Here is a 24,322-nt window from a genome sequence, read left to right as displayed (position 1 = left end):
GCCTTGTCTTAGGGTAGTGGTTTTCTGAACTGGTCATTAAGCCATTTTTAAAGGTCTCTCTAATAATGTTTCAGTGGTTTGTTTTGCTTTATTTTGTTTTTTTATCTCTTTTTCTCTGTAATTTTGTGTTCTTCTAGCTCTAAATAGAGCTGTGTGTCTGGGCTTCTTCCTCGCCTTCGCTGCCTTCTGATAGTTATTAGGATCTCATGGCACGATCTAGCTTTCTACTCCCAAGGGACTGGTCCTCTCACAATGAGGTCTTGTTAATTTTTATTGAAGACGACCTAGTTTTTGTGACCTTCTTTTTAATAATTAAAAATATGAAACCTACCCAGAACCGTTTTTCTGTGCCACAATTTCAACTTCATATCGAACTTGAACTGCAAATCTGTAACATGGCAGCCTTGCCATAGAGACACTTAATAGGGGTTAAAATTCCCGATTCCAAACATCCACCCAATGAGCATGCTGGTAATGCCACAGACACTGTTTTATCTTGTCGGGTTTGGCTGGGTTTGCACTACAGGCCCACAGGTCATTTTTCTTAATGGTGTAATTGCTAGGGTCTGTATGCCTCTTAATTTTTTCTTTAAAACTTTTTTTTGTAAAAAGAAGTTAGTTAACTTATATGTTGCCAAATCTTATTCTGGGTTTCTTTCATTTAAAATGGGGAGGGGAACTTGAGTTGTTCAAAGTTACTTGTCTGGTCTCAGTAGCTTAAATTTTCAGTGGACAGACTCATTAAAATCAAAACTGAGTTAGAATCATATCCCAAGCAAAAAAATAAAAGTCAAATTTAATTTAATATGGTCATACTATTTGAGTGAAGTCTCAGCTTTATTCATTACTTTTAATAATTCAAAGTATGGTCATTATATCTCCTTTTTCTAAACTTTATTGTTTGCAGCCAGAGATGATCCTGAAGTTAATTGTGAAAAACATGCAGTGCTCACTAAGCAAGCTAATGGGCAGGATTACCTTCATCCAGTCATCTACTTAAGCATGCTGCAGGAAGATGTCTGTGATGATGTAATCCAAATAAAATCTTGGGGCAAGCTCCTTGCATAGCCCATGAATTTTATCTAAGAACTTTCATATCCTTAGCGTCTACCATAATGCTACAAGTCCAGTATGCCGTTAAACTTCAGGTGACTCTGTGGTAGAGGAACTGTTGGATTACTAAAGATCTCTCTTTGCCTTCCCTCCTTTTTACTGAAAACCAACAAAACCCTCAATAATTTAGCTCCATTTAGGAGAGTCTCTCAGAAATGTCTGTTGACAGGTTTAGCCTCCTCAGTTGTCAGTGGACTGGATAGAATGCCAAGGCCTGGAAGCCATGCACTGATGGATGTGCTTGTGCCAACTGTGCCGTCCCGTGGCCAGGACTCAAGTGCAGGAAGCACATCTCTAAATGAAGTTAAACCAGTGCTGCCCTTCCTTCCTCTGTTGTATTGAAATTTGTCAGTCATTTTAATTCAGAATTTAGTTTTTACATAATGCAGGCAAGCTATATCCCAGAAATATAATTACATAAAGATTGGTAGCTGACGGCCCCTGGGCTCATATGCCTGTTCCCAAGGAGGATTACTTGCCCAACCATTGCAGCATTTCCCATGAAATAGTTTTAATTTGAGCAACACATTGAGCGTCTGTTATATGGCTCTCTGCCAAGTGTTGGTAATACAGTCTCAGAAAAAGCTAGTCATGGACCCTGACCACTGATTTTGAAAGCATGTGGAAGAAGGCTAAATATTTTTAATTAACAAGTATCAAATTATTCGTTATATCAATATAGCAAAAAATCATCAAAGGCCTTATAAGATAGGAGTAAAGAAAGCTTAAACAGGCAAACCTACTTTTTCTAAGGCACTCTTAGAAGTGGCTTATCTCCCAGATAATTAAGTCCCATGTATACCATGACTTCTTCCTGTCCCTGACATCAAGGAAAGATCTTCTGCCAGCTACCTTTTACACATGCATTGCCTTGGCAATGTGCCTATGCCATCACCATAGCAACACTCTCAGAATGACCTCAGCAGCCACTCAGAGTCAGTCTTACAAAACAAATTATGTCTATAATTAACTCTCTGAATTTACTCTGTAATATAAATTTACTCAGGCCCCGGTGTTTCTTTTTAAAAGGTTAAATGAATGAAATAATACAACAGGAACCCACCCACTCCCCATTTTCCATCAGTTTTGCTGAGAATATGAAGTATTTCAATGGGAAATATAAAGATTAGAGATTATTTTATTCCATCATCTCAAAATGTGACAGATATAAATGAAGATACATGTCCTACACTAGAACCCCGATTCTGGGCCTACAAAGTACCTTCCCCCCCTCCCCCAAGATAATATGAAGTGCAAAGCTGCTGCGAGTTCTCTTTCTGAGTTCTGCTTGCTGAGCCTTGATGGGACAGCTGAGCTGGGGCATTCAGGCACAAGCTGCCCACCGTGGCCTTTCCTGGGCAGCGAGAAATGGCAGTTCTCAGTTGTCTTTTCTGCTTCACAAATTGTGTCTTCAGTGTTGTACCTTCTGAGCCATTCCGTAGAAAATTACATAGACTGCCTCTTTTGTTTGATGGGTGAGTTTGCTTTGTTTTTGTGTTGCTTTTGTTTGGAGTGGGTGTTGGGAATGGTTGGCTTTGGATGTAGACATTATATTGCTGCAACTAGTAGAGATGGATACTATTTAGCCTTTTCCTTTTGCTAAACTACAGTAATTTAGCTTTCTACTCCAAATTAAGTGAGCCTTTCCCTTCACCATCCAACAGAGGCAAAGCCAGATTATCCAGCAAGATTATCCTTACTTTTAACTTAATCAGAAATATATGGAACATTTTTAATCTATATATTTTGTATGTATGTTTTGCCTGCATGTATGTCTGTGCACCACATACATGCCTAGTACTGACAAAGGCCAGAAGAGGGCATCAAGGTCCCCTGGAACTGGAGTTAGAGATAGTTGTGAGCCGCTATGTGGATGCTGTAACTTGAACCTAGTCCTGTACTTAATCAATGAGTCATGTCTGTAGTCTGCGTGGAACATTTCAAATGACTATTTCCCTGTCATGATGGTGACAGTATTGAGATAGAACAAAACTGGCAAGCAGCAAATGTTCAATGTAAGTAGAAGTTGCTCTACATGAACTGTACAATGGATGAAGAGGAAAGAGGGTAGTACCCTATATGCACAGAGATATGCCACTGACAATTTTGTAGAGTGACTGCTGAGCCTTTGCAAGTGACTTTCTAGTTGCAGATATGTACATGTATGCAGATGTGTACATACACAGTTTTAGGGAGTTCAGTGTACTTTTCCTGATTGGAGAGATGCTGTCAGCCCAGTTGAATAGATAATTTCCCACTTCCTGTACTGATTTTTAATATCATCCCTGGAAAACTTACATTTATGCTTGAAAATGGTGCTAGTGTTGGGTACTCTTGGTTCATCTTTAAGAAACAACGAGAATTAACAGCCCTCTTTTGTGACCTGTGTGTGTGTGTGTGTGTGTGTGTGCGCGCGCGCGCACATGCATGCATGTGATCATAACTAAAATGGAAACATATTTCTTAGTTTCATTTTTTATCTTGCCACTGAAAATGCAAACGTAATTGATTTCTCTAAAATTTCTGAGTTCTTGTATATAAATGATGGTCACATACATTTTAGAATATAAAACTATTTAGAATATTTAGAATCCATAAATTTTTCAAATCAAGGATTTGATAAATTAGAAAGTTGTATTTGTCCAGAATAGCTTTTGCTTTTGTATCTGATATGGGCTACTTTATCTGTAGAAGAGATATAGTTAATTCCCAGGATGTTGATACATTAGGTGGCTCCAGGATTCACTAAAATATAGCTTTACATTTGTATTCTCCCAGCACCCCCTGCCTTTGGTTCTGAGCCAGTTTTATAGTAATTGAAGGTAAGAAGTGAGCTCTTACTAGTCAGCAGAGAGCTAATTGCTGGCTACAGAAATGTTGCTGTGTCTGGAATATGGCCCTGGAGTATGAACTAGCTGCTCTGCTGTAGGAATTCTAGGCTATTCTTGCCTTGAAGGACTGATATGCTCCCAATGGGGCAGTGAGTCTACTTCTTCATTAATGTCAGACTTTACTGCTGTGAGTTCATGAATCACATAGGTGTAATACACTCTTTCCTTGTAGCATTTCATTTCACATTTGAGTCTCACTCATCAAGAATCTCTAGTAGTAAGAATAACGTGCTAAAAGCTTTAATGCTCAAACTGAGTCTCTGTATGGGAATCTGAATCATCAGCTGAGAGTTTTTGTCATTACTGAGTTGTAACTACCATGAACACCAAACATCCAAACTCACTGAATCTTGTTTGTGGTCATTACCAGCTTAAGATTTGGTTCCTTCCAGTTCTGTTAAAGGCCCCACCTTTTTTCTGCCTCTCCCTCACAGGTTAGTCTGTGCGTACACTTTGTAGCCATGCCCTTTGAAGCCATCCTCCAGAGCCCAGGAGAGTATAGTTTCTCTTTAAATCATAGCAGTACTTCTCAGAACAATTGTCTCTACCTGGCTGTCATTGGTTCTGTCAAACTGTGCCCTTTGTGACATTACAACTTATGTCCTACACTTCAAAATCATGGGATAAGCTTTGGAAATGACAGTCATACTGATGGTAAACTGTAATTGCCAGGAGTCAGGATTGGCAGTGATAACACAAGTCAGTTTCTTTGTACCAAGTAGAAAATTCTGTGCCCTGATGATGGTGGTGATTACCCAGATATCTATATGTGGCAAAACCTCATAGACTGTGTACCACAAACACACACACACTCGTGTGTGATATATATATATATGAATACATGTAAGTAAGGTCTGTGGTTTTATGAATAATGAGTATTCTGATTTTGATAAGATCAGATCCCTGGTTTTGTTAATATAATATAGATACATAAGATGCTATCCTTCAGGGGGAGCCAATTGAAAGATTTATACAAGGAATTCTCTGTGATAAATTGAAGTTTCTTGTACATCTAAAATTATTCAACAAAAATTACAATGTTTGATTCTCCCCACCCTATGGAAATGCGTAAGTATCCTACATAAACGTTAGGGTAGGTGACTCTGAAGAGGAGTATCTGACCTTAGACATTACTGTTATCAGAACTTTAAATCTCATGGCTTGTCATGAATAACAAATGACTTGGGCTTTGGACATAATTAAAGAGGTGGTATGATGCTGTCTGTCCTCTCTCAGGGGAATGAGGAACCTTCATTCCAGGAAAAGACTGATGTTCTGCAAACAACAGAGAAGATAAATCCTGGCCTCACACTCAGCTTTATTATATGGTTGTTTATGCAAATTTACTTTGTAAAAATAGTTTAAAACTTTAACGCTTGATTCACCAGCCAAGCCTACTAAACAAATAGATGTTAGGAGACACTTTGCGGGTTCTTATCAGCTCTCCCTTGTTTTGCATGAGCTCAGCTGCTGAGGAAATGGGAATGTGGTAAGTAGGTGACTGGGTGGCAAGCCTTCCTCTGAGCAGCGCAAGCCTGGCCTAGCCTGCTTCCTAGCCTGTCACCTTAGGACTTTCTTTTTCTCTGTGACTCACTTTGATCCTTTCCATGGGGTTGGAGAGATGGTAACTGACATTCTCTTGTCTTCCTCTTCTAGCTATCTGAATGACTTGGACCGTGTAGCCGACCCTTCCTATCTGCCTACACAACAAGATGTGCTCAGAGTTCGAGTCCCCACCACAGGGATCATCGAATACCCCTTTGACTTACAAAGTGTCATTTTCAGGTAGTAACTGAATTCATTAACACCTACATATAGGCTTTAACCCAGGGACTGCCATCCTTGGTACAACTGAAATAAAGTATCAATGAAATAAGCAAAAAAAAAGGATATTCTGGTTTTACTTCTGTTTAAATCCACACTTTGTTGCTGGTAGTGTAACACATTTACTCAAACTGTATATTAGACAGGAACCACCATTCGTGCCTGCCATTGAAAACTTCCATATGGATATTTTCTCCATGTTATCTGGTACCAATGCAGAATTTCTCAGTAGCAATACAAAGGTGTGCTGGTATTTTTTTATACAACAAAATGCTTAAGAGTTTTCAAAATTCATGGTTTTAAAAGTAGGATAATTAACTTAATATAAATTGATATAGCAAAATAGAATGGAAATGTATTATTTCCCTGTTCACTGCTACTATTTGTATTAATACTTAAACTGAAACACTTTTTAAGAGGAGAAAAACAAGAGTACATTTTCACTTTGCTATTTCATAGTCACTTAATTATACGTTTAGTCAGAGTACAAACCACTTGGAGCTCTGAGGAAAGCAACCACGATTGTATGTCTTTGACTGGAGTGTTGAATTAACTCTCGAGCCTACTCACTGAGTGTAGGCCTGTGCATGAGGCTATGACGCACCTTTTGTGTGGCTTCCCTGCCTCATGCCTCTGCCATGGGGCTCAGTTTGACATATGCTGTTTCTTGCCAAAGCCCCTTTTTTCTTTTAAATCTATAAACTCTATTCATTCTTTGTACCTGTGGTGTGATCTTACCACCACATACTACTAAAAAGCACATAGCTGTGAAATAGGTAGCTCTTTAGAAATGCTCGTGAGTCTCTGATCTTTAAGTCTGTAATGAGTGTGTATAGATGACCACCAAGGTTCCTGAGGCCAGCATTCTGCATTACATATTTTGAGCTTATAACATCTGGATAACCAGATTAACTTACTCTTACAGAAAATTTTCAAAAACACATAGATTCCTTGCAGATTTTCACACCTTGGTTGATTTGCAATTTCAGAAACTGATTGTTTTACTCTTGACACATTTTGTTGTTGTTCAACACACTAGTGTTGAAGGATACTTTTTTTGCCACTTCAATGAAAGTAATGATTTCATTGTCTAGTTTCTGGTCATCCTCAGATGCATAGCACTGGGTCTCTGAAACAGACTTCTTCGAATAGGACTTCCTTGTAAAATAAGTAGCCCATTTCCACTCAGTGTGCCTGGGGCAGATCCAGCATCTTCATATCTTTAACACCTAAAAGCTCTGCCTTTGATGTCCAGCACTCACAGATTTGGTGGACCCACCCACTGATTGGCCCCTTAGATCTTACTTCCGTATCTCTGCAGCCTTTTAGAAAGAGTGGTGAGAATGATCCTTGATTTCTGGTCTGGAGAGATGGCTGAGTCAATGAAGTACTTTGCTTGTGGATCCCATGATGCACATAAAAATCCAGGTGTGGTGGCCTAGCCCCATAGTCCAAGGTCTGGAGAGTAGAAGGTGCAAAGACAGAAAGGTCCCTGGGGCTCTTCGGGTATCTAGGGTAGCCAATTGATGAACTCCAGGTTCAGTAAGAGACCCTCTCTCAAAACAAGGTGAACAGGACAAGAGGAAGACACGTGATGGTCATCCTCTGTCCTCCACACAAACATTGCACACTTGTGCCACATACACATAACCATATGTACGCAAACGCTCACCCGTGAATGCACACACAGAAATGTTCAAAATGGAAAAGCAGTCCTTTGAGTTCTTCCTATAGCCTTAATATGGAGAATCAGGAAAACACCCAGAGCAGGCATGCTGTTCAGTGGATTGGTAAAGAGCTTTGCTCTTGCACTTGCATACTAATTTTTTTATTTTCTGATACTCCTTTCCTCTGAATGTTGGATGCATTTTGTTCAGCAATTTGGAGAAGCTGATTTGTTGTCAGTGCTGGTATCTGTGGATAACCGAATATGGTGTGGATGCATTAAAAGCAGACCAGGGGAATAGTCCAGATGATGCCCCTGTGTGGCACTGTGTAACATTTTGATGTCATATACCACACTTAATTTCCAGCAAGGTAACAAATTGGTTTAGGCACAAGGCTAATTGTTCCATTGCTGCCTAATACCTTTGGATATGTCAAATTATTGCCAATATTTAAAGAAGAAAAAGCCCCAAATTCTTATTCTATAGGCAGAACATAAGCAGGTTCACATTTACATTTAGTAGCCTCTGTGTATGGAAATGAATGGCATCTAGTATCTTTAAATGTATCCATGATCATGCCTGGCTTCCTCTAGTAGCATGCGAGGGTCTTCACTCTGACATCTAGGAAAGGAAAGGGAAGCTTATTATTTGTCATTTGGACTGAACATAAAAAAAAAAAAACAACTCAGTGTTTACCTTTGCCATGAATAATTTAGTAAAATATTATTACATAGTTACAATTTTCATACATATCTAAGTAACATATCAATAACCACAGCGATTTCTGTGTCTACCATGTCTTATTTCTGTCGGGTAACATAATTAATATATAGTCAATATTAATTAATTGATTTAGATGCCATTGTCTTGAAAGTAGTGAGTTTTCCCTGGTTTGTAAGTGGTATTTCTATTTATATTCTTGATTTGTTATTAATATGAATATTGTTAACCTTGCAGAATGGTCGATGTAGGGGGCCAAAGGTCAGAGAGAAGAAAATGGATACACTGCTTTGAAAATGTCACCTCGATCATGTTTCTAGTAGCGCTTAGCGAATATGATCAAGTTCTTGTGGAGTCAGACAATGAGGTAAGTACTCTTTGGATAGATGGTGATTGATCATTTTATTACTGGATAGAAATAAATGGCAAGGTATGAGGTGTGGGAGAAGAAGGAAAGTGAAGCCATGTCTGCATGATGGGTGGGTATGCAGAAGTATAGGAAACAACCTTTTAGCTTGAGTTCAGAGGATGTGTTGTGAATGGACGTGTGATTAATAATCATGCCAAAAAGCTTGCAGATGGATAAACTAATGACTATTAAGTAAAGGTGGAAACAAATTGGTTGACTAAGATCTGCCATGTCAGAATTTACTTTCTGCACACCTTTCTTTAAGGTATATAAGAATTTCTGCCTTCTTGATCTTTTTAAGATAGCGGGGTTTTGTTTGTTTGTTTGTCTTGTTGTGGTTTTGTTTTTTGTGTTTTTTTGTTTTTTGTTTTTTTGTTTTTTACTGGTCTTACTAGTCTTATTACAGGATGCAGAGTTTTGCATCAGCTAACAAGCTGAGATCTATTAATCAACCATTGGCCCCTGAGCTGAAATGCAGAATGCCTACAAGCACAGTAAATTATATAACTATCAGCTATCAAAATGTGAGCTGGGCAGTTGTGTGTGGAAATTTTACTGTTACATCTCTCTGTTTCTCTTTTTAAAATCTGTACTTGTGCCTACTTGTTGTTCCATAATTCCTGCAGACTGTACTTTACTATATTGTACACTTTAGACATTGTAAAGAGCTGCTTGGTTCACAACTGTGGTGTGCGGGCCAGGATAACAAAACAAACACAAGGTTGGAAAAATTCACATCAAGAAGCTTAAAAAATACACCTGCTCTTTTCTGTGAATAGGGCACATGGACCAAAGACAATAAAACTTACTGCATAGATCTTCATTTCTTATGATCAATTTGCTATCCACTAAAATAAAATCCACAAATGTCATCTGTACAGAAGATGAAAGAAACACACACCACTTCACTCTTAGGCTTTCATACTGGCAAGGGTAAGATCAACGTCCACCAGTACACATTTCATACTCGGTAAATATGCTCAATCTACAGAGAACTGCATGCTGTGATTTAATGGTAAGCAATTTGCCACTTTAAAACTAGCATAATATCAAAGCAGTCAATTCTCTGAATAACCTGTCAGCTAAGTCTAGCAAAACATTCAAGGTCTTTGTTTATGTGATCATTTCACCTGATCTTACATCTTCAACTTTCTATCAGTAAATCGTCATTCAGTATGTAGGTGGGGTTTTTCTTATTTTTTCTTTTTCTTTTCTTCTTCTTCTTTTTTTTTTTTTTTTTTTTTTTTTTTTTTTTTTTTTTGGTAAAAGCATGGCCCAGTTCCTTTGGTTCATGATATACTGTGCCACAGATTAAAATGATAAAGCTGGGTCCCTGTTTGCTATGACAAACACCATGACCACCAACACCTTGAGGAGGAAAGGGGTTTTTTATATTCGATCATGAAAGGCAGTCGGAGCAGGAGCACGGAAGCAGGAACGTGGAGGCAAGAGACTGGCAGTGTGGCGCTTACTGACTTGTTCTCCATGGCTTGCTCAGCGTGCTTGCCTGTGCCACCGAGGACCTCCTGCCCAGGGCGGTGCCACCTAAAATGAGGCTAGGCCATGTCTACACATCAATCATTAATCAACAAAATGCCTACAGGCCAATCTGATGAAAGCGTTTCCTCAGATGACCAGAGCTTGTGTGACCTGTACACACTGTCATCTTCACCATTCAGTCTCTTAATTCTGTGAGGTGAGCCATACCCACTTTAGAGCTTTTTCTCGGGCCTTGTCAAGCACTAGAGCTGATGCTTACGTATCCCAGGACAGTACTACCCACAGCCAGCACCTCTGCGTAGGGCACAGCTCAGAAGCACACGTTCATATTTTCAGTTGTAGTAAAACATGCAAATGTCATTACTTCCAACTTCTTAAACCACTAAAGTAATTCAGAACTACAGAATTCTGGTTTCTGAAACTTCCTGGTTTGGGTTCGGACAAAACAAGAATAAATTCTTGGCAGTTTGTTCTTGGTCTGAAAGTGTACTGCTCACAACTTTGAGTCAAAGCAGACTTGACTGTACCTACCTTGGTATATATTTGTGAGAAAACCCTGGGAATGAATGCTGATAGCCTTTCTATCCTGCAGAACTGGGGGAAATGCACTCTAGACCACAAGCAGCATAGCTAAGACATACTGTAGAGGCCAGAGAGCTGATTTGTTTGGTAAAGTACAGGAAGACATCAGTTCAGTCCCCAGAATACACCTAAAACTGGGCATGGTGGTACATACTTGTAATCCCAGCTCTGAGAAGGCGGTAGATACTGCAGATCCCTGGGGCTTCCTAGCCAGCGAGGCCAACACTGTCTGGCAAGCTCCAGGCCTGTGAGACAATCCTACTTCCCTCTCCCTCCCCTCCAAAAGGTAGCTGATTAGAGTGCAAGTACACATGGACACGGGGGTGGGGTACACAGCGAGAATGTTCCAGATCATTTCCTTTTACTTGTGTTTTAGTTATTGGTAAATGCTGCGTATTAATCTCTGCAGTTTTGCACAGATCTACTTTTGTCTGTGCAGAGTCTCAGCCTTGCTATTGTTTGGGGAATGAATGTCTTTCTCCTTTGTCTTCTCCAAATAAGGAAATAAGCATGAACCAGTGAATTAGACAAAGCAAGGTTGTAGTGCTGAGCTGTGTTCTGACTTCTCTTCCTCTCGTATTTCCCAGTTAACATACCAGCATGCAGCCAACTATTCTGCTGTAATCCTTTCATGGACACATTATTTCAGAGCCTCTGAAAGCTTAGAACAAGAACATAGCCAGCATGCATCACTGCATGTTCAAACTAAGCTTTCAGTCTTTAACTGTGTTTAAAGACTTTCTGCTCTATTACTGAACATGGCACCTTCTCCATGATTCTTGTTAATGCACACATCTAACTGATAGTCCTTTTGGCTTGGTCATGATGACTTATAGTTTTTTCTGTTTTGGGTTTGTTTTGTTTTGCTTTGCTGTTAGTATCAAGGTACTCACCCCACACCTAACCCAGGCCTTCCTAATATCAAGATGGATTTCCCAGAATTAGTTCTCATAGACGTCTGTCTTTCAAGCTAAGCCTGGAGTTGTCAGTTGACAAAGTAGACATTTTTAATACAATTGCATTTATACCTCTTTAAAACCTGCCTAGCTGTTTCCTGTACATTATGACAAGGATTATAGCTCTGACCAAGACACTTTCTGGGTTCGCAACCCAAAGAAAGAGCAAATGGGCTGTCACTGCTAAGAAGATGTAGACAGAGTAAGAATTCTCCTTTCATGATGTTGCAATACCTGCCCTGGAACTCTGAATCCTTATCACATTTATAGACAGTACTGGGCAAATACAGGACATTTCCCCAACAGCTCAGAATGTCTCTGTTAATTGGATCTAGTCTAGGATATGAGTTTGGTTGGCTATACTTCAATACTGTGTGTGTGTGTGTGTGTGTGTGTGTGTGTGTGTGTGTGTGTGTGTGTGTGTATGTGTGAGAGAGAGAGAGAGAGAGAGAGAGAGAGAGAGAGAGAGAATTCTGAGTAGGTTTTTGGGAATTATTTTTTAACCTCTTTATGGTTCCTAATCAGATGTTATGCTTGCTTGACTTAGCTTGGCACATGATGTGATGAGCAAGGCCTTCACTTCTGGTGTCACACCCGCCCCCCCCCCCCCAGGTTTCACTCCTCTCTTCCTTTTTAGCAGCTTGTCTCTTGTTTATTCTTGTTCTCCACCCTTGAACTTCTCAGCTCTTCCGTTTCCTCAGTGTTCTCCTTCTTAGTCTCTTCTCCTTATTCCTCTTTAGTAGTCAGAACCCAGAGCCTTGTGCAAGCTAGCCTTCTACCAGTGAGCAGCATCCCAGCCATGAGAAAGGCATTTCTGATCGCCGTATATGACCTTTGAGCCAGAGGCCTATAGTTATGCCAATAAGAGCATTAACCATAAACCTACCTATCAGTTCTCCACTAATTTATTTCTGTTTATTTAATTGTAAAATATACAATTATGATTGTATGATCCTCCTGCCTCTGACTCCTGAATGTTTGAGGTCCAGGTACATACCACCAAGCCTAGCTAAGAATATGTTTTTTCTTTTCTTTTTTTTTTAAAAAATAAAGGAAGGGAGAAAAGAACATCCTAATATTTCTTCTGGAGCTAGAGATTTACCCAGTGGTTGAGCATATGTCTGTTACAGGTATGCCCATGGTTTCAAGCTCTACCACCAGGAGAAAACTGAACATACAATTGCATGCCAATACTCTTGTTAATGGCACTGAACATTTCTTGTCACTTGGTATTTTTCTGTGTTTATATGTACAAATAGTTGCCACAGTGTTACAGCTGCCCATGGTCTACAGTCACATGCTGATCGTATCGTCAGTATGGGTATGTGGACTACACCACCTAAGTTCATACAACACAGAAATTACCTAGCAAGACAATTCTCATACTGCATTCCCTCCATTAAATAACCCAGAACTATTTCTCTTTGTCCACATGGAAGACTAGAGCCAGTTGAAATTGGCTTTTCATCCTCCATTCCAGACTGATTAGCCTCTGACAAAGCCCCAATGGTTTAAGTTATGATTTATTTCTCAAGGACACCTGACATTTTTAATGTTTTCCCTGTCATCTCCTAAGTGGGGAGATTTGCAAGCCTGATTACAGGTGTTTATTATATAGAATTGAAACACATGATTTGTATTATAGATGTGACTGAAGATTAAATTGCAGGGATTATGTCTGAGTTGCTGGAGTTTGATTAAATATATGTGTGTTTGTATGTGTGTGTGTAAATTTTATATTTTATTCATTTACATTTATAATTTCCCCATGAAAAAATATATTACATATTGTACAGATTAACCATATGATTGAAATTTTTAAATGAAATTATTTTTTAGTGTTATCTATTAAAATGATTAAAAAAAAATAATCCCTTAAGGCTACTTTGAGTTTTTCTTATTGATTTCAACAAGAAAACATGGAGATACACATGAATGCAGAAATTAATACAGATGTCTAGTCCAAGATTAGTGTGCTGACATGTCTTCAAAACAGACACCTTAAAAATAATGGGGCTGGAGAGATGGCTCAGTAGTTAAGATCACTGAGCGTTCTAGAGGACCCAGGTTCAATTCTAAGCACTCATAGAGTGCTTGTCTGTAACTATAATCTCAGCAAATCCAGTGCCTTCCTCTGGCCTTTGAGAGCACTGCACAAATGTGGTACACACACATAAGCTGGCAGAACAGCTATAGACATAAATAAATGAATAAACAAATAAAATCATGCAAATAAAGGAGTGTGTGGAGTAAGGGAGACACTGGTGCTGGCAGGATTTGTCCTGGCCCTCCTTTGTGCAGCCCAGGTGAACAGTTCAGAGCTGCAGCCCAGCATTACAGATTTCCCAATGAAATGTGTGGGTCCAGCTCACTGGAGTCTAGACAGTTTTCACCAGCTAGGGTCTTCACTACCATCTACTCCCTTTTGTTTGAAAACAGGAAATCCACATTCTATAAAACTTAAAGCTATTGCTTATTCTCTTCTCCATAGTAATAATAGCATGTGTGTATGCCTGGGGGTGCTGTCTAATAGTCCAGGTTGCCTGAAGCCCCCTGGTTGACACAAGGCTGGGTGATACAACTGCCCCTTTCAAGCTTTCTTCAATTGCTTTGATTGAATATGTTACAGTGACACTATCTATAAAGGAAAGTATTGGGATTTTAGGCTTTGTTTTATTATTATTATTATTATTATTATACTATTATTTCTAACTAAAACAATCTTGAGATGTCACTTAAAAACAAAAACAAAACAAAACAAAACAAACAAAATCCCTAGGAATAGTCTAGGGAGATGGCTCAGAAGCTGAGAACAAGCATGAGGACCTAAGTTGAGATGTCCAGCATTTACATAAAACGCCAGGTGTGGTTGTGTATGCCTGTAATGTCAGTGTTACGGGGCAGAGACATGAGTCTCTACAGAATGCTTGCTGTCAGATTAGTCTAAACAATGAACTTCCAGTTCAGTGAGAGACACTGTCTCTGGGCAATAGGGAGAAAATGATGGAGACCCCCGACATCCTGCTCTAACTTGCACATGGCCATTGGGCCCTCATATCTGTACAATTACATGTATGCAGCACACACATACATACACACAGCAGTAAGACAGAAATTTATTTCCTGGGATATTGGACACTTAGGATACTATATTTCTGAACTGTCCCTGACTAAGGAACAGGGAAGTAAAAAGAATCCAACTGCCTGGGTTGAGTCAAAGCTCCACACTCAAGCAGAGTGATCTTGAACAGTTACTTTCTCTGTGTTAATAATTCTAATGTAAACACCTAAGATATAGGATAGTTTTCCCATTGCTGGGAGACAATGCATTCAGAAACAACTGAAGTATGGAGGTTTACCTGGGCTTCAGAGGGCAGAAGGTGTGATGGGGTTCATGGTAAGGAGAACATGTGGCAGAATCCCCATTGTACCAGACCAGAGGAACACAGGAAAAGAATTGTTCTTCATCACCCAGACCCACTTCTTAAGGGGCCCACTCTCTTCAAAATAGGACCACAAGCTGGCAACTGGGGATTCAAAATGGCATCCCAGATTCAAACTGTAACAATGATGTTATTTGTCTTTTGTTGTGGGGAATATTAAAATAGGTAATATATAAACTACCTAGAACACATAAGTATCAAGTAAATGATAGCTCATATCATCAATAATTTTAGTGGTGAAATTGATGTAACTTCCATGTGTAAACATCACCTGCTAATTTAGTCTTAAAAGAGTTTTATCATTCAATAGATTTTATCACTTATTAAATAAGATTCCGGTATGAAAAAACACTGTATGAAGGCCAAAAACATGAAAGCTTTTGTCTTAGAAATTTCCTTTCAAGCTAACAGAACAGAAGGTAGAAACATACACCAAAATGGAAAATACTGAAAACACAGCTTTTAAAATGCAATTACTCAATAATAAAATGTTTGCTACTTCTTTTTTAATTTCAATTTTTGTGATTTTATTTATCTTTATGTGTATGGTGGTTTGCCTGCATGTGTGTCTTTGCACCATGTGCATGCATTGCTCGTGGAGACCAGAAGAGGAGATCTGAGATGACTGTGAGCTGCTCTGTAGGTTTCTAGAATTGTTTGTGCCTCTGTTTCTCTCCCCTCCAACTCCTCCTATGTCGTCACACACACACACACACACACTCACTCACGCACGCACACCTACTCCCTCTCAAATTCATGATCCCTTTTATTATTGTTACATATATGTATATATAAATACAGCCTGCTGAGTTCATCAGTGTTGCTCGACGCGCTTGTGTTTAGTGCTGAGCACTTGATTAGATAAATCATAGTGGCTCATCGCTGGAAAAGACTAAATGTTATCCTCTCAGTAGCCATAATTGCCTGTAGCTTCTCATCTAGGGTTGGGACCTTGTGAGACTTCTCCCCTCTTTGTTGGCATGTCATTTTCCGGTCTTGTTTAGGTGAGCATTCGGAGGTTTTATGGGTTCAGATTCCCTATTATATCTGGAAGACATTATCTCACAGAAGGCATCCTGGGTCTCTAGCTGTTAAATCCTTCTGTTTGTTACCCCTGCATATGTTTGAATGATCACTGTGTTTATGTTAGTCATAACTTTGTAGCTGGAGCTCATAGGAGCCCATGTAACCAGAAAGAACCAGGGGCTGCTGCTCTCACCAAATCCTGAACTAGGAGTTGAGTTGGACTCTTGCTTCTTTATTGTCTAGTTCCTAAATCAGTTCTTCTTAGTCTAACAACCCAGAACAAAGGAAGTGTTCACTCTGTCTTCATTTGGATATGGCTTAAGTTACCACAGGGGTATATGTGGTTCCCTGTGTAAGAATAATAATAATAATAATAATAATAATAATAATAATAATAATAACAGCAATAACAATAATAATAAGTGGTAGAATGTTTTAGAGGAGGAATCTTCTCAATGGTGATTAGGCTACTGGGGACTTCGCTTAGAGAAAAGTCAGTATTGGTCTCACAGAATAAAGTCTTAATGAACAAGACTGACCGGTGGCACAAAGATAGAGCTACATCATGTTAAAATTCCAGCCTCCAAACTAGACTGAGAAACGCTCTCTTATGAAATATTTAGCTTGTGATATTTTCTTATAGCAAAGGAAAAATGGACTAACGTACACTCCAGTTTGAAAATACAAAGTCTAGTGAAAAGGGGGTAGAGTGTAATACTAGGATTATCTTTGTGAAAGTGAACATTGACCCAAGTAGCCAGAGACAAAACATATTCTTCAGAGACTAGATGATGCAATGGATAGTACACCTGGAAAGGAACAATAGTCTGTGTCCTAGTCACTGTTCTGTTGTTGTGACGAGACTCCATGACCAAAGCAACTCTTAAAAAGGAAAGCATTTAATTCAAGGCTTGTCTCCAGTTTCAGACACTTAGTCCATAACCATCATGGCAGAGAGTATGGTGGTAGGCAGGCAGCCCTGGTGCTGGATGAGAGCTACATCCTGATCTGCAAGCATAGACAGACAGACAGACAGACAGACACACACACACACTCACACACACATACACACACACACACACACACACACACACACACGCACGCATCCTAGTTTGGCCTTTTGAAACCTCAGAGCCCACCCCCAGTGACACTTCCTCAAACAAGGCCATATCTAATAATCTTTCCAAACAGTACCATTCCTTGGTGATTAAGTATATGAGGCTGTGGAGGGTCATTCTTATCCAAACCACTACAGCATGCAAATATTTTTGCAAAATGTAAGTCTTAACACATTGAGTGAGTTGGAAACCCTTTTGGGGTTATAGGTTCTAAGTATTGAATCATGAGCACCATCTTAAAGATAGAGAAATAGAATAGATTTAAATGCAACCAAGTAGCAAGTACCAAAGAGTATTATACTCAGAAGGATCACTTTCTTATGGAACTTTTGATTCTACTCTGGGGTGGTGGGTATGTTGGTTGGTTGGTTGGTTGGTTGGTTGGTTGGTTGGTTGGTTGGTTGGTTAAGACAGGATCTCATGCAGCCTAGGCTAAACCCAAATCCGTGTATAGCCAATTCTGCTTGACCTCCCAAGGCCAAGCGTATAGGCATATACCACCATGCAAGTTCCATTCTAAAGTGTGTGTGCATGGGATGGGTCCCAAGTCAGGCAGGTCTCTGGATGGCCTTTCCTTCAGTCTCTGCTTCATTGTGTCCCTGTATTTCCTTTAGACAGGAACATGTAATGTGCCTGTATTTTGCTTTCTCTTTAAAATAGCATTAAATGTGTTCCTCCTGACTAATAATACACTTTATTAATACACGTTGTAGTTTACAGCTGATCTGTGCCTTGATTGCCATATGTTACTGGACTGGTATGCCTAGTGAAGTCATTCAGAAATCGTTTTTGAGCCATAGTCGTCCTGACTGGTAGCTTAATATAAACCCCATTGCCCCTCCTCACTCCCGCCACATCCCTTAAATAGCTTGCCGACAAAAGGCAGCTATTTTGCTTCAGCTCTCAGCTCAGCTTCCAGCGTGATTCCCATCTGTGCTTCCTTTGTCTCACATAGAGTTGCCCATTGAGCTGGGATGCCACAACTCGTAAGCTAAGAAGGACTGGACTTGAAATGGCCTGTTTTATGATTAAACTGTCAGTGCTCAATAAGAGTCATGTTACAGAGACACAAAACATGGATAACCTTTCACTTTGTTCAGTTTTGACTCATTTTTCAGGAAAGTCGCCAATTATTAGACCAAGAGGAAAATCTAAGATGTTTAGAGCCTCTCTGGCTAAAAGACACAGGGTCTGGAATTTTAGAAGCCAGGTCACACCTAAGTAGAGCTGATGCCCGAGGGAGAGAAGGAAATGCGACACTGCTTAGGGAGGAGCTTCTGTGCTGAGGCTTATGGACCAGGACAAGCTTCCGGTTTCTGTGCCTCACTGATACCTGCTTACTTTTGCTTGGGATTTTGTTTGGGGCAGCTTGCAGTAGGAAGTAGTTTCTTTGCCTGTCCTTCCACAAACCCTCCTGGTTTGGGGCACATAATGAGTGTACCATCCCATGCATTCCATTCCCACCCAGCATAGGTCCTGGGTACACATCACTGGCATGGACGAGTCACTGGTAGCTGAATAAAAATCATTCTTTTTGTTATTAGACAATAAATGAATTCCTGTCATTAGATGCTGTCTCTCCATTCAACCAATGAATGCTTTCTTATAAAGCTAAAGCTGGCCCAGCGGAAGTGGTGCATGCATTTAATCCCAGCTCAGGAGGTGGGAGCTCAGGAGGAGCAGGTGGATATATGTGAGTTTGAGGCCAGACTGGTCTGCAGAGCAATTTCCAAGATAGCTAGGACTGTTACAGAGAGAAACCCTTATCTCTTAAAAAGATAAAGCTAAGTTATAAAGCTAATCATTGTTTATAAATTTATACAGAAAATTTAAGCCCTCAGGTTAATTTTAAATTCTTAATATTCAGACCATATGCCAGATTCTAAAACTAACATGAAATGTGGACTTGTCAGTCTCCTTCAGTGATGTGCATCTCTGTGAGCAAAAGCTAATGCGCATTATTACCCAGATACACTGTCTCCATTATGTCTTCATCTGTCTGTCCTTTATTCTGCCAAGATTCTTCCTGGAGTCACTGTAGCCTGTGTTCTCTCAGTGACTTTTTCATCAGGTCGGGATCAAGCACCTCTTCTGAGCTTCCGGCCTGGAAGATGCAGACTCTGAGTTTGGAGTGGAGTTAGCTGTCCACGTGTTCTCTTCCCATCCCCTGCTTCCATTCCACCCTTTCTAGCATGCTTGGCAGGTACATTGCTGAACTGTTCAGTCCTGTTGCTGGTCCAGCAGAACTTAGAGCAGAAGGTTGGTTGCTTCTTGCAGCGTTGGTCCTGAGTACACGTCACTGGCAGGGACGAGGCACTGGTGGCTCAGTCTATGGCCTACAACTGTTCCTTTGGAATTTGAGGTACTTCTGCATTGTTTTCAGAACCCCCATTTGGCGTGGGGCTGCTCAGAGTGTTTAAAACAACACTGAAGCAGGGCCTGGAGAACAAGTTCCTACCTGAACATCTATAGGTAAGCTTCTTCAGAAAACATTCTCAGTATAAAGGTGTGCCTCACAGAAACTGTCCTGCTGCTGTAAAGGCCATTGGCTTTGGTGGCTATGCCACAGAGAAACTAGAGGTACGAAGCAGCGAGTAGCAGGAGGTGGCTGCAGGTCCCAAGCCCAGTGTTGGGTCCACAGTTTATTGCCGGTTGATAGGCTAAGAGGAAGACTTGTCTGCATTGGTGAGCATGGCATAAGAAGGCTCCGGAGCTTCTTGTTGAGCATCTGCCATGGTCTAGGGAGCATCTATATATCTATATGACCTTCTGACGTGGCGCCACGTCACAGTAAAGGAGCTTCAGGCTTGAAGACCATAGGACTTTCTTGAGTTATTCAGTGTTCATTTTCTGTTAGCAATGCAGAAGTACCTCAAATACCAAAGGAGCAGTTGTAGGCCATAGTTATTACATGTATCCAAACCCCAGATCAGCTATGGTCAATGTTTGAGACTCTAGGGCTGGCTGTATTTGGGTTACAATAAAGGTTCACTCTGTAACTAAACACATGAAACAGGACAGTCAGTGGCGCATTGTTGGTGTTACATAAGTGATTATTATAATGTGATGGTGATAATTCCAAATCCAGAAAGATAAAAATCTAGTATCCTTCGCAATGTTTCTGTTTATCCAGAGCCAAAGCATAAAATCTGCAGCTTCAGAGTATTAAAATGCAATGGATTCCTCACATTCAGGGTCCCATGCAGGAGGGACAGATGGTAGTAGGTGGGCTGTATGACTTCAAGATTTAACAGTCTTGATTAAGTCTCAGGCTAGGCTAAAATAGAAATAAAACCCTATGAAAACAGATCTCTTTGACATAGAAATTGTTCCTTCACTTTTAGGCAACTTTGTTGTCTTGAGACACATATATATATACATATATGTGCATACAGACACACACACACATATATGTATATGTAAGAGAAAAATGCTTCTCCTGAGATGTCAGTATTCTCAACCCATTTTACCAGGCTGTACTACAGGCCTCATAGAGAAATCTTAAGAATAAATTTTGAGTATTTAACTTTATATAAGATTCAGGAGAACAGAGAGCATTTGGGAAAGAAAGGCCCAGGGAAGGGCCTGCTATAACACAGTAGCTATGTCATTCTTGGCTGATGAGCCATGCCTTCTGTAGACCCTCAAAGGGACATCAGGAGTAGTTTGTTGCACTTATTGGAAGCAGTAATTCCTTGGAAGAGTATCCTGTCCCCCTGTGTATGAAATCTCCAGGTGTTACTTTGTAGATGTACTTGGGCTGCTGTTGGTAGCCACAGAGCAATCGGTAATCACCCTAGGATCTGAACACCTTGGAACTTATACCTGTGGTCCACCAACCTGGATGTTTGCATAAAATAAGCACATTTTTCTCATCTGGGTCAGACTTAAAGGAAAGCAGACTGCCCCCCCACACCCCACTGTGATAGTTTGTATATGCTCAGCCCAAGGAGTGGCACTGCTGGGAGGAGTGGCACTGCTGGAGTAGATGCATCACTGTGGGCATATATTTTAAGACCCTCATCCTAGCTGCCTGGAAGCCAGTGTTCTGTTAGCAGCTTTCAAATGAAGATGTAGAACGCTCAGCTCCTCCTGCACCAGGCCTGCCTGGATGCTGCCTTCATGATAATGGACTGAACCTCTGAACCTGTAAGGCAGTCCCAGTTAAATCTTGTCTTTATAAGACTTACATTGGGGTCCACAGTCCTCTATCCCTGCGCGGTGTACGGCTGTGGAACCCAGAGTTCTGGAATAAAGAATCCCTCATGTTATTGCATCGAGAAAAAAAAAAAAAGACTTGCATTGGTCATGGTGTCTATTCACAGCAGAAAACCCTAACCAAGACACCCACCCCATGTCCATTGTTAGTTAAAAAACCACAAAGGACCACAGTGTTACTTATTTTCTCCAGGCTTCTTACAAGTAGACATTTCCCCTTTGAGGGCATCTCAGTATTTACCAATAGTAACCTACTCTTTGGGCTGTGAGTCTTATAAACTACTGATACAGGTGAGCTAGAAAAAGCTGAGAGCAGGGAAGAGTTAAATGAAAGAGCTATAACTATGTCTTTGTTTTCTTATTATTATTTTATTTCTCAGCAGCAGCTTAACATAGAAGAAGACACCCAACCTCTGGCCTCTATACACATGTTCACATATCTCACACGAACACATACACAAATTTAGGAAAAGGTTTTATTTCATATTTCACACTGATAATTATTTTAAAGTTCACACATGAAATTTACTCTTTTGTCCACTTTGAAGTAGTGGATAGCTCAGAAGTACTATGAATATTTGCATTGCCGTGTGGCTGTTACCACCATGTCTAGAACTTCTTCATCTTCCCAAACCGAATCTCCACTTGTATTCACAGTAAATTCCCCTTTCATTTATATCTGTTCATGTAACTATCTCACTCCGTGTGGGAATACATCAGTTTTACTCACCCTTCAGAAGCTGTTGCTGTGGCTTCCTTCTTCAGCCTCCTACTGTGCGCTCAGACTGACTTTTTTGAGTTCCCACTATTTAGTTCTTTTAAATATGTGCCCAGAAATAGAACTACTGGATTGTATAGTAATTCTGTTTTTTTTTTAATTCCATAAGAAGCTACTATAATGTCTCCATAGCAACCATATCATTTTTATGTTCCCACCAGCATGAGTCTTCGTCTTCCTCTATATCCTTGCCAACAAGTAATAGTTACCAGTTTTGTTTATTTTTGTAATAATAGCCATCATTAACGAGTTGAGAAGTTGTATCATTTGTGATTTTTCTCTCGGGTTTCCCTGATTGGTCATGGTGAGCATTTTTTTCATGTGCTGTTTGTTAATCATTTGTACAACGTCTATGCAAGTCCTTTGCCCATTTTTAATCAGCTATGGTGTTTTCATTTTTATTGAGTTGTAGAAAGTTTCTGTGAGTTCCAGTTTTTAATCTTTAACAGATATTTAATTTACAAGTATTTCTCTCATCTCAAATATGGTATCAGTGTTTAAGTCACTATTTCTTCAGGACAGTAGTTAATAGACTTAATAGCCCTCAGACCCAGTAAAAATATTTTCATTTGAAGTAAGAGTTTTGGGGGGTGGGTTATTTCTTTGGGTTTTGTTTTTTTTTTTTTTTTTAGTAAATGGTCACTTCTGTAAAGCTAACTTTTTATTACTCTGCCATTATTTAGGTTGTACAAATCTCCACTAGGTGGTGCTCTAACTGCAGCATCAAATGTTTTCATATAGCTGAAGATAAATTTCCAAGTTGCTCCAACAACAACAAAGATTCAAACAAATGAACCATTTATGTTAATTTGGGCAGAGTAGTCACATGTGTAGACTATTTGACATAGAAATTGTCTCCAAGGTCCTGAGCTGTAGTCCATTTCCATCTGGTTCAGGGCTTTTGTTCCCGTTCTGGCAGGGGACCCCGTTACCCATGGTGCCATGGTTCACTCTTAACATTGTTAGCGTCCCAGAGAGTCTAGAGTGCACTAGAGGGCCCCGTTGGTGTAGCATTGTCTCTTGAGAAAGGAAGCTGCAGATACATGCAGGTATGTATGGCTATTTTGAAGAACCCTTAAATATAGATTAGGAAATCAAATTTCCACTAATTTCTCCATTCATCTTGGGAAATCACTTAATGAAAGTGGACACATTAAATATAAACTCTTACCTGAAAGCTTGGAACCTGAGTCACTCAGACTTTCTTATTTCAGGAAGTCCCCTTTCCTCCCTTTTTATCATAAAATCGATAGAAAGTTCTGGCATGAGATGAAATTGACTTACCAAATCACTTTTTTAGAAACCTTGCAAGTTTCACTGAGGGCATCAGCATTCCTAATTGCCTATAAGCCTTTAACAAAAACCGAAACCAAAAAATGCAATTGTTTTGTGGTGACATTTGCAGACAGTTCATTGTGGAATATTTGTATAGGTGTCCCAAAGCAGCTTGCCCTGCCTGTTGTTTACTGACATCTACACAGTTCTCATCTGTCTCCCCTAAGTCAACTGCCCTGGTGTTTCCAGCATTCTCTGTGTCATCCACCACATCTCTCTGTCTGTTGGGTCGTAACTGAGTCTTGTTCAGTTTATTTGCCTTGTAATGTATATAATTGGTCTTACTATAGAAATTGCTCTTGAAATGTAGAGCTGCCTTTCTAGTAAGTGTATCAGCACTGTCACAGATGGTAAGGTGTAGCCAAGCTTTTGGCTACTTGGTGTTTTTTTTTTTTCCTCCATCCTTATAACCCCCTAACACTAGATAGGAGGGGGGTAAGGATAGAGGTGAAAGGGACAGTATTTTATTAGGAGTTCTTTGGGGCAAGTTTGATCTTTTGCTCTCAGGATATCTAATTTCTTCTTGTTGTTTCTTCTTTGCACACAACTGCTTAACAAACTGCCACCAATATCAACCTATAACCTATATACCTATTGGGACTCTAATATTTATATAGTCTCTTAAAAGCCCCCAGAATCTCAAACATCAGTATTCAGTGTTTCAAATTTTGAATCATTTAGATAATTTCAAATTTCATATATTCAAATTAGAAATCATACCATTTCTATGAGGTATGGGTAT

The 24,322-nt window shown here is 39.9% G+C and overlaps 1 protein-coding gene across 1 annotated transcript in view; it reads left to right on the top strand.

Moving 5' to 3' along the window:
* The window catches only part of LOC127689275 (guanine nucleotide-binding protein G(q) subunit alpha), a 254,203-nt gene that overhangs the window by 196,441 nt on the left and 33,440 nt on the right, over window positions 1-24,322 (top strand). The window contains exons 4-5 of the mRNA XM_052188768.1: window positions 5,661-5,789; window positions 8,453-8,582. Of these exons, the coding sequence (XP_052044728.1) occupies window positions 5,661-5,789; window positions 8,453-8,582 (259 nt within the window). The remainder of the gene's footprint in view (window positions 1-5,660; window positions 5,790-8,452; window positions 8,583-24,322) is intronic.

Source organism: Apodemus sylvaticus, chromosome 1, assembly GCF_947179515.1.
Source record: "Apodemus sylvaticus chromosome 1, mApoSyl1.1, whole genome shotgun sequence".
NCBI classification, from domain to species: domain Eukaryota; kingdom Metazoa; phylum Chordata; class Mammalia; order Rodentia; family Muridae; genus Apodemus; species Apodemus sylvaticus.
This window is presented reverse-complemented; position numbering and strand designations above follow the sequence as displayed.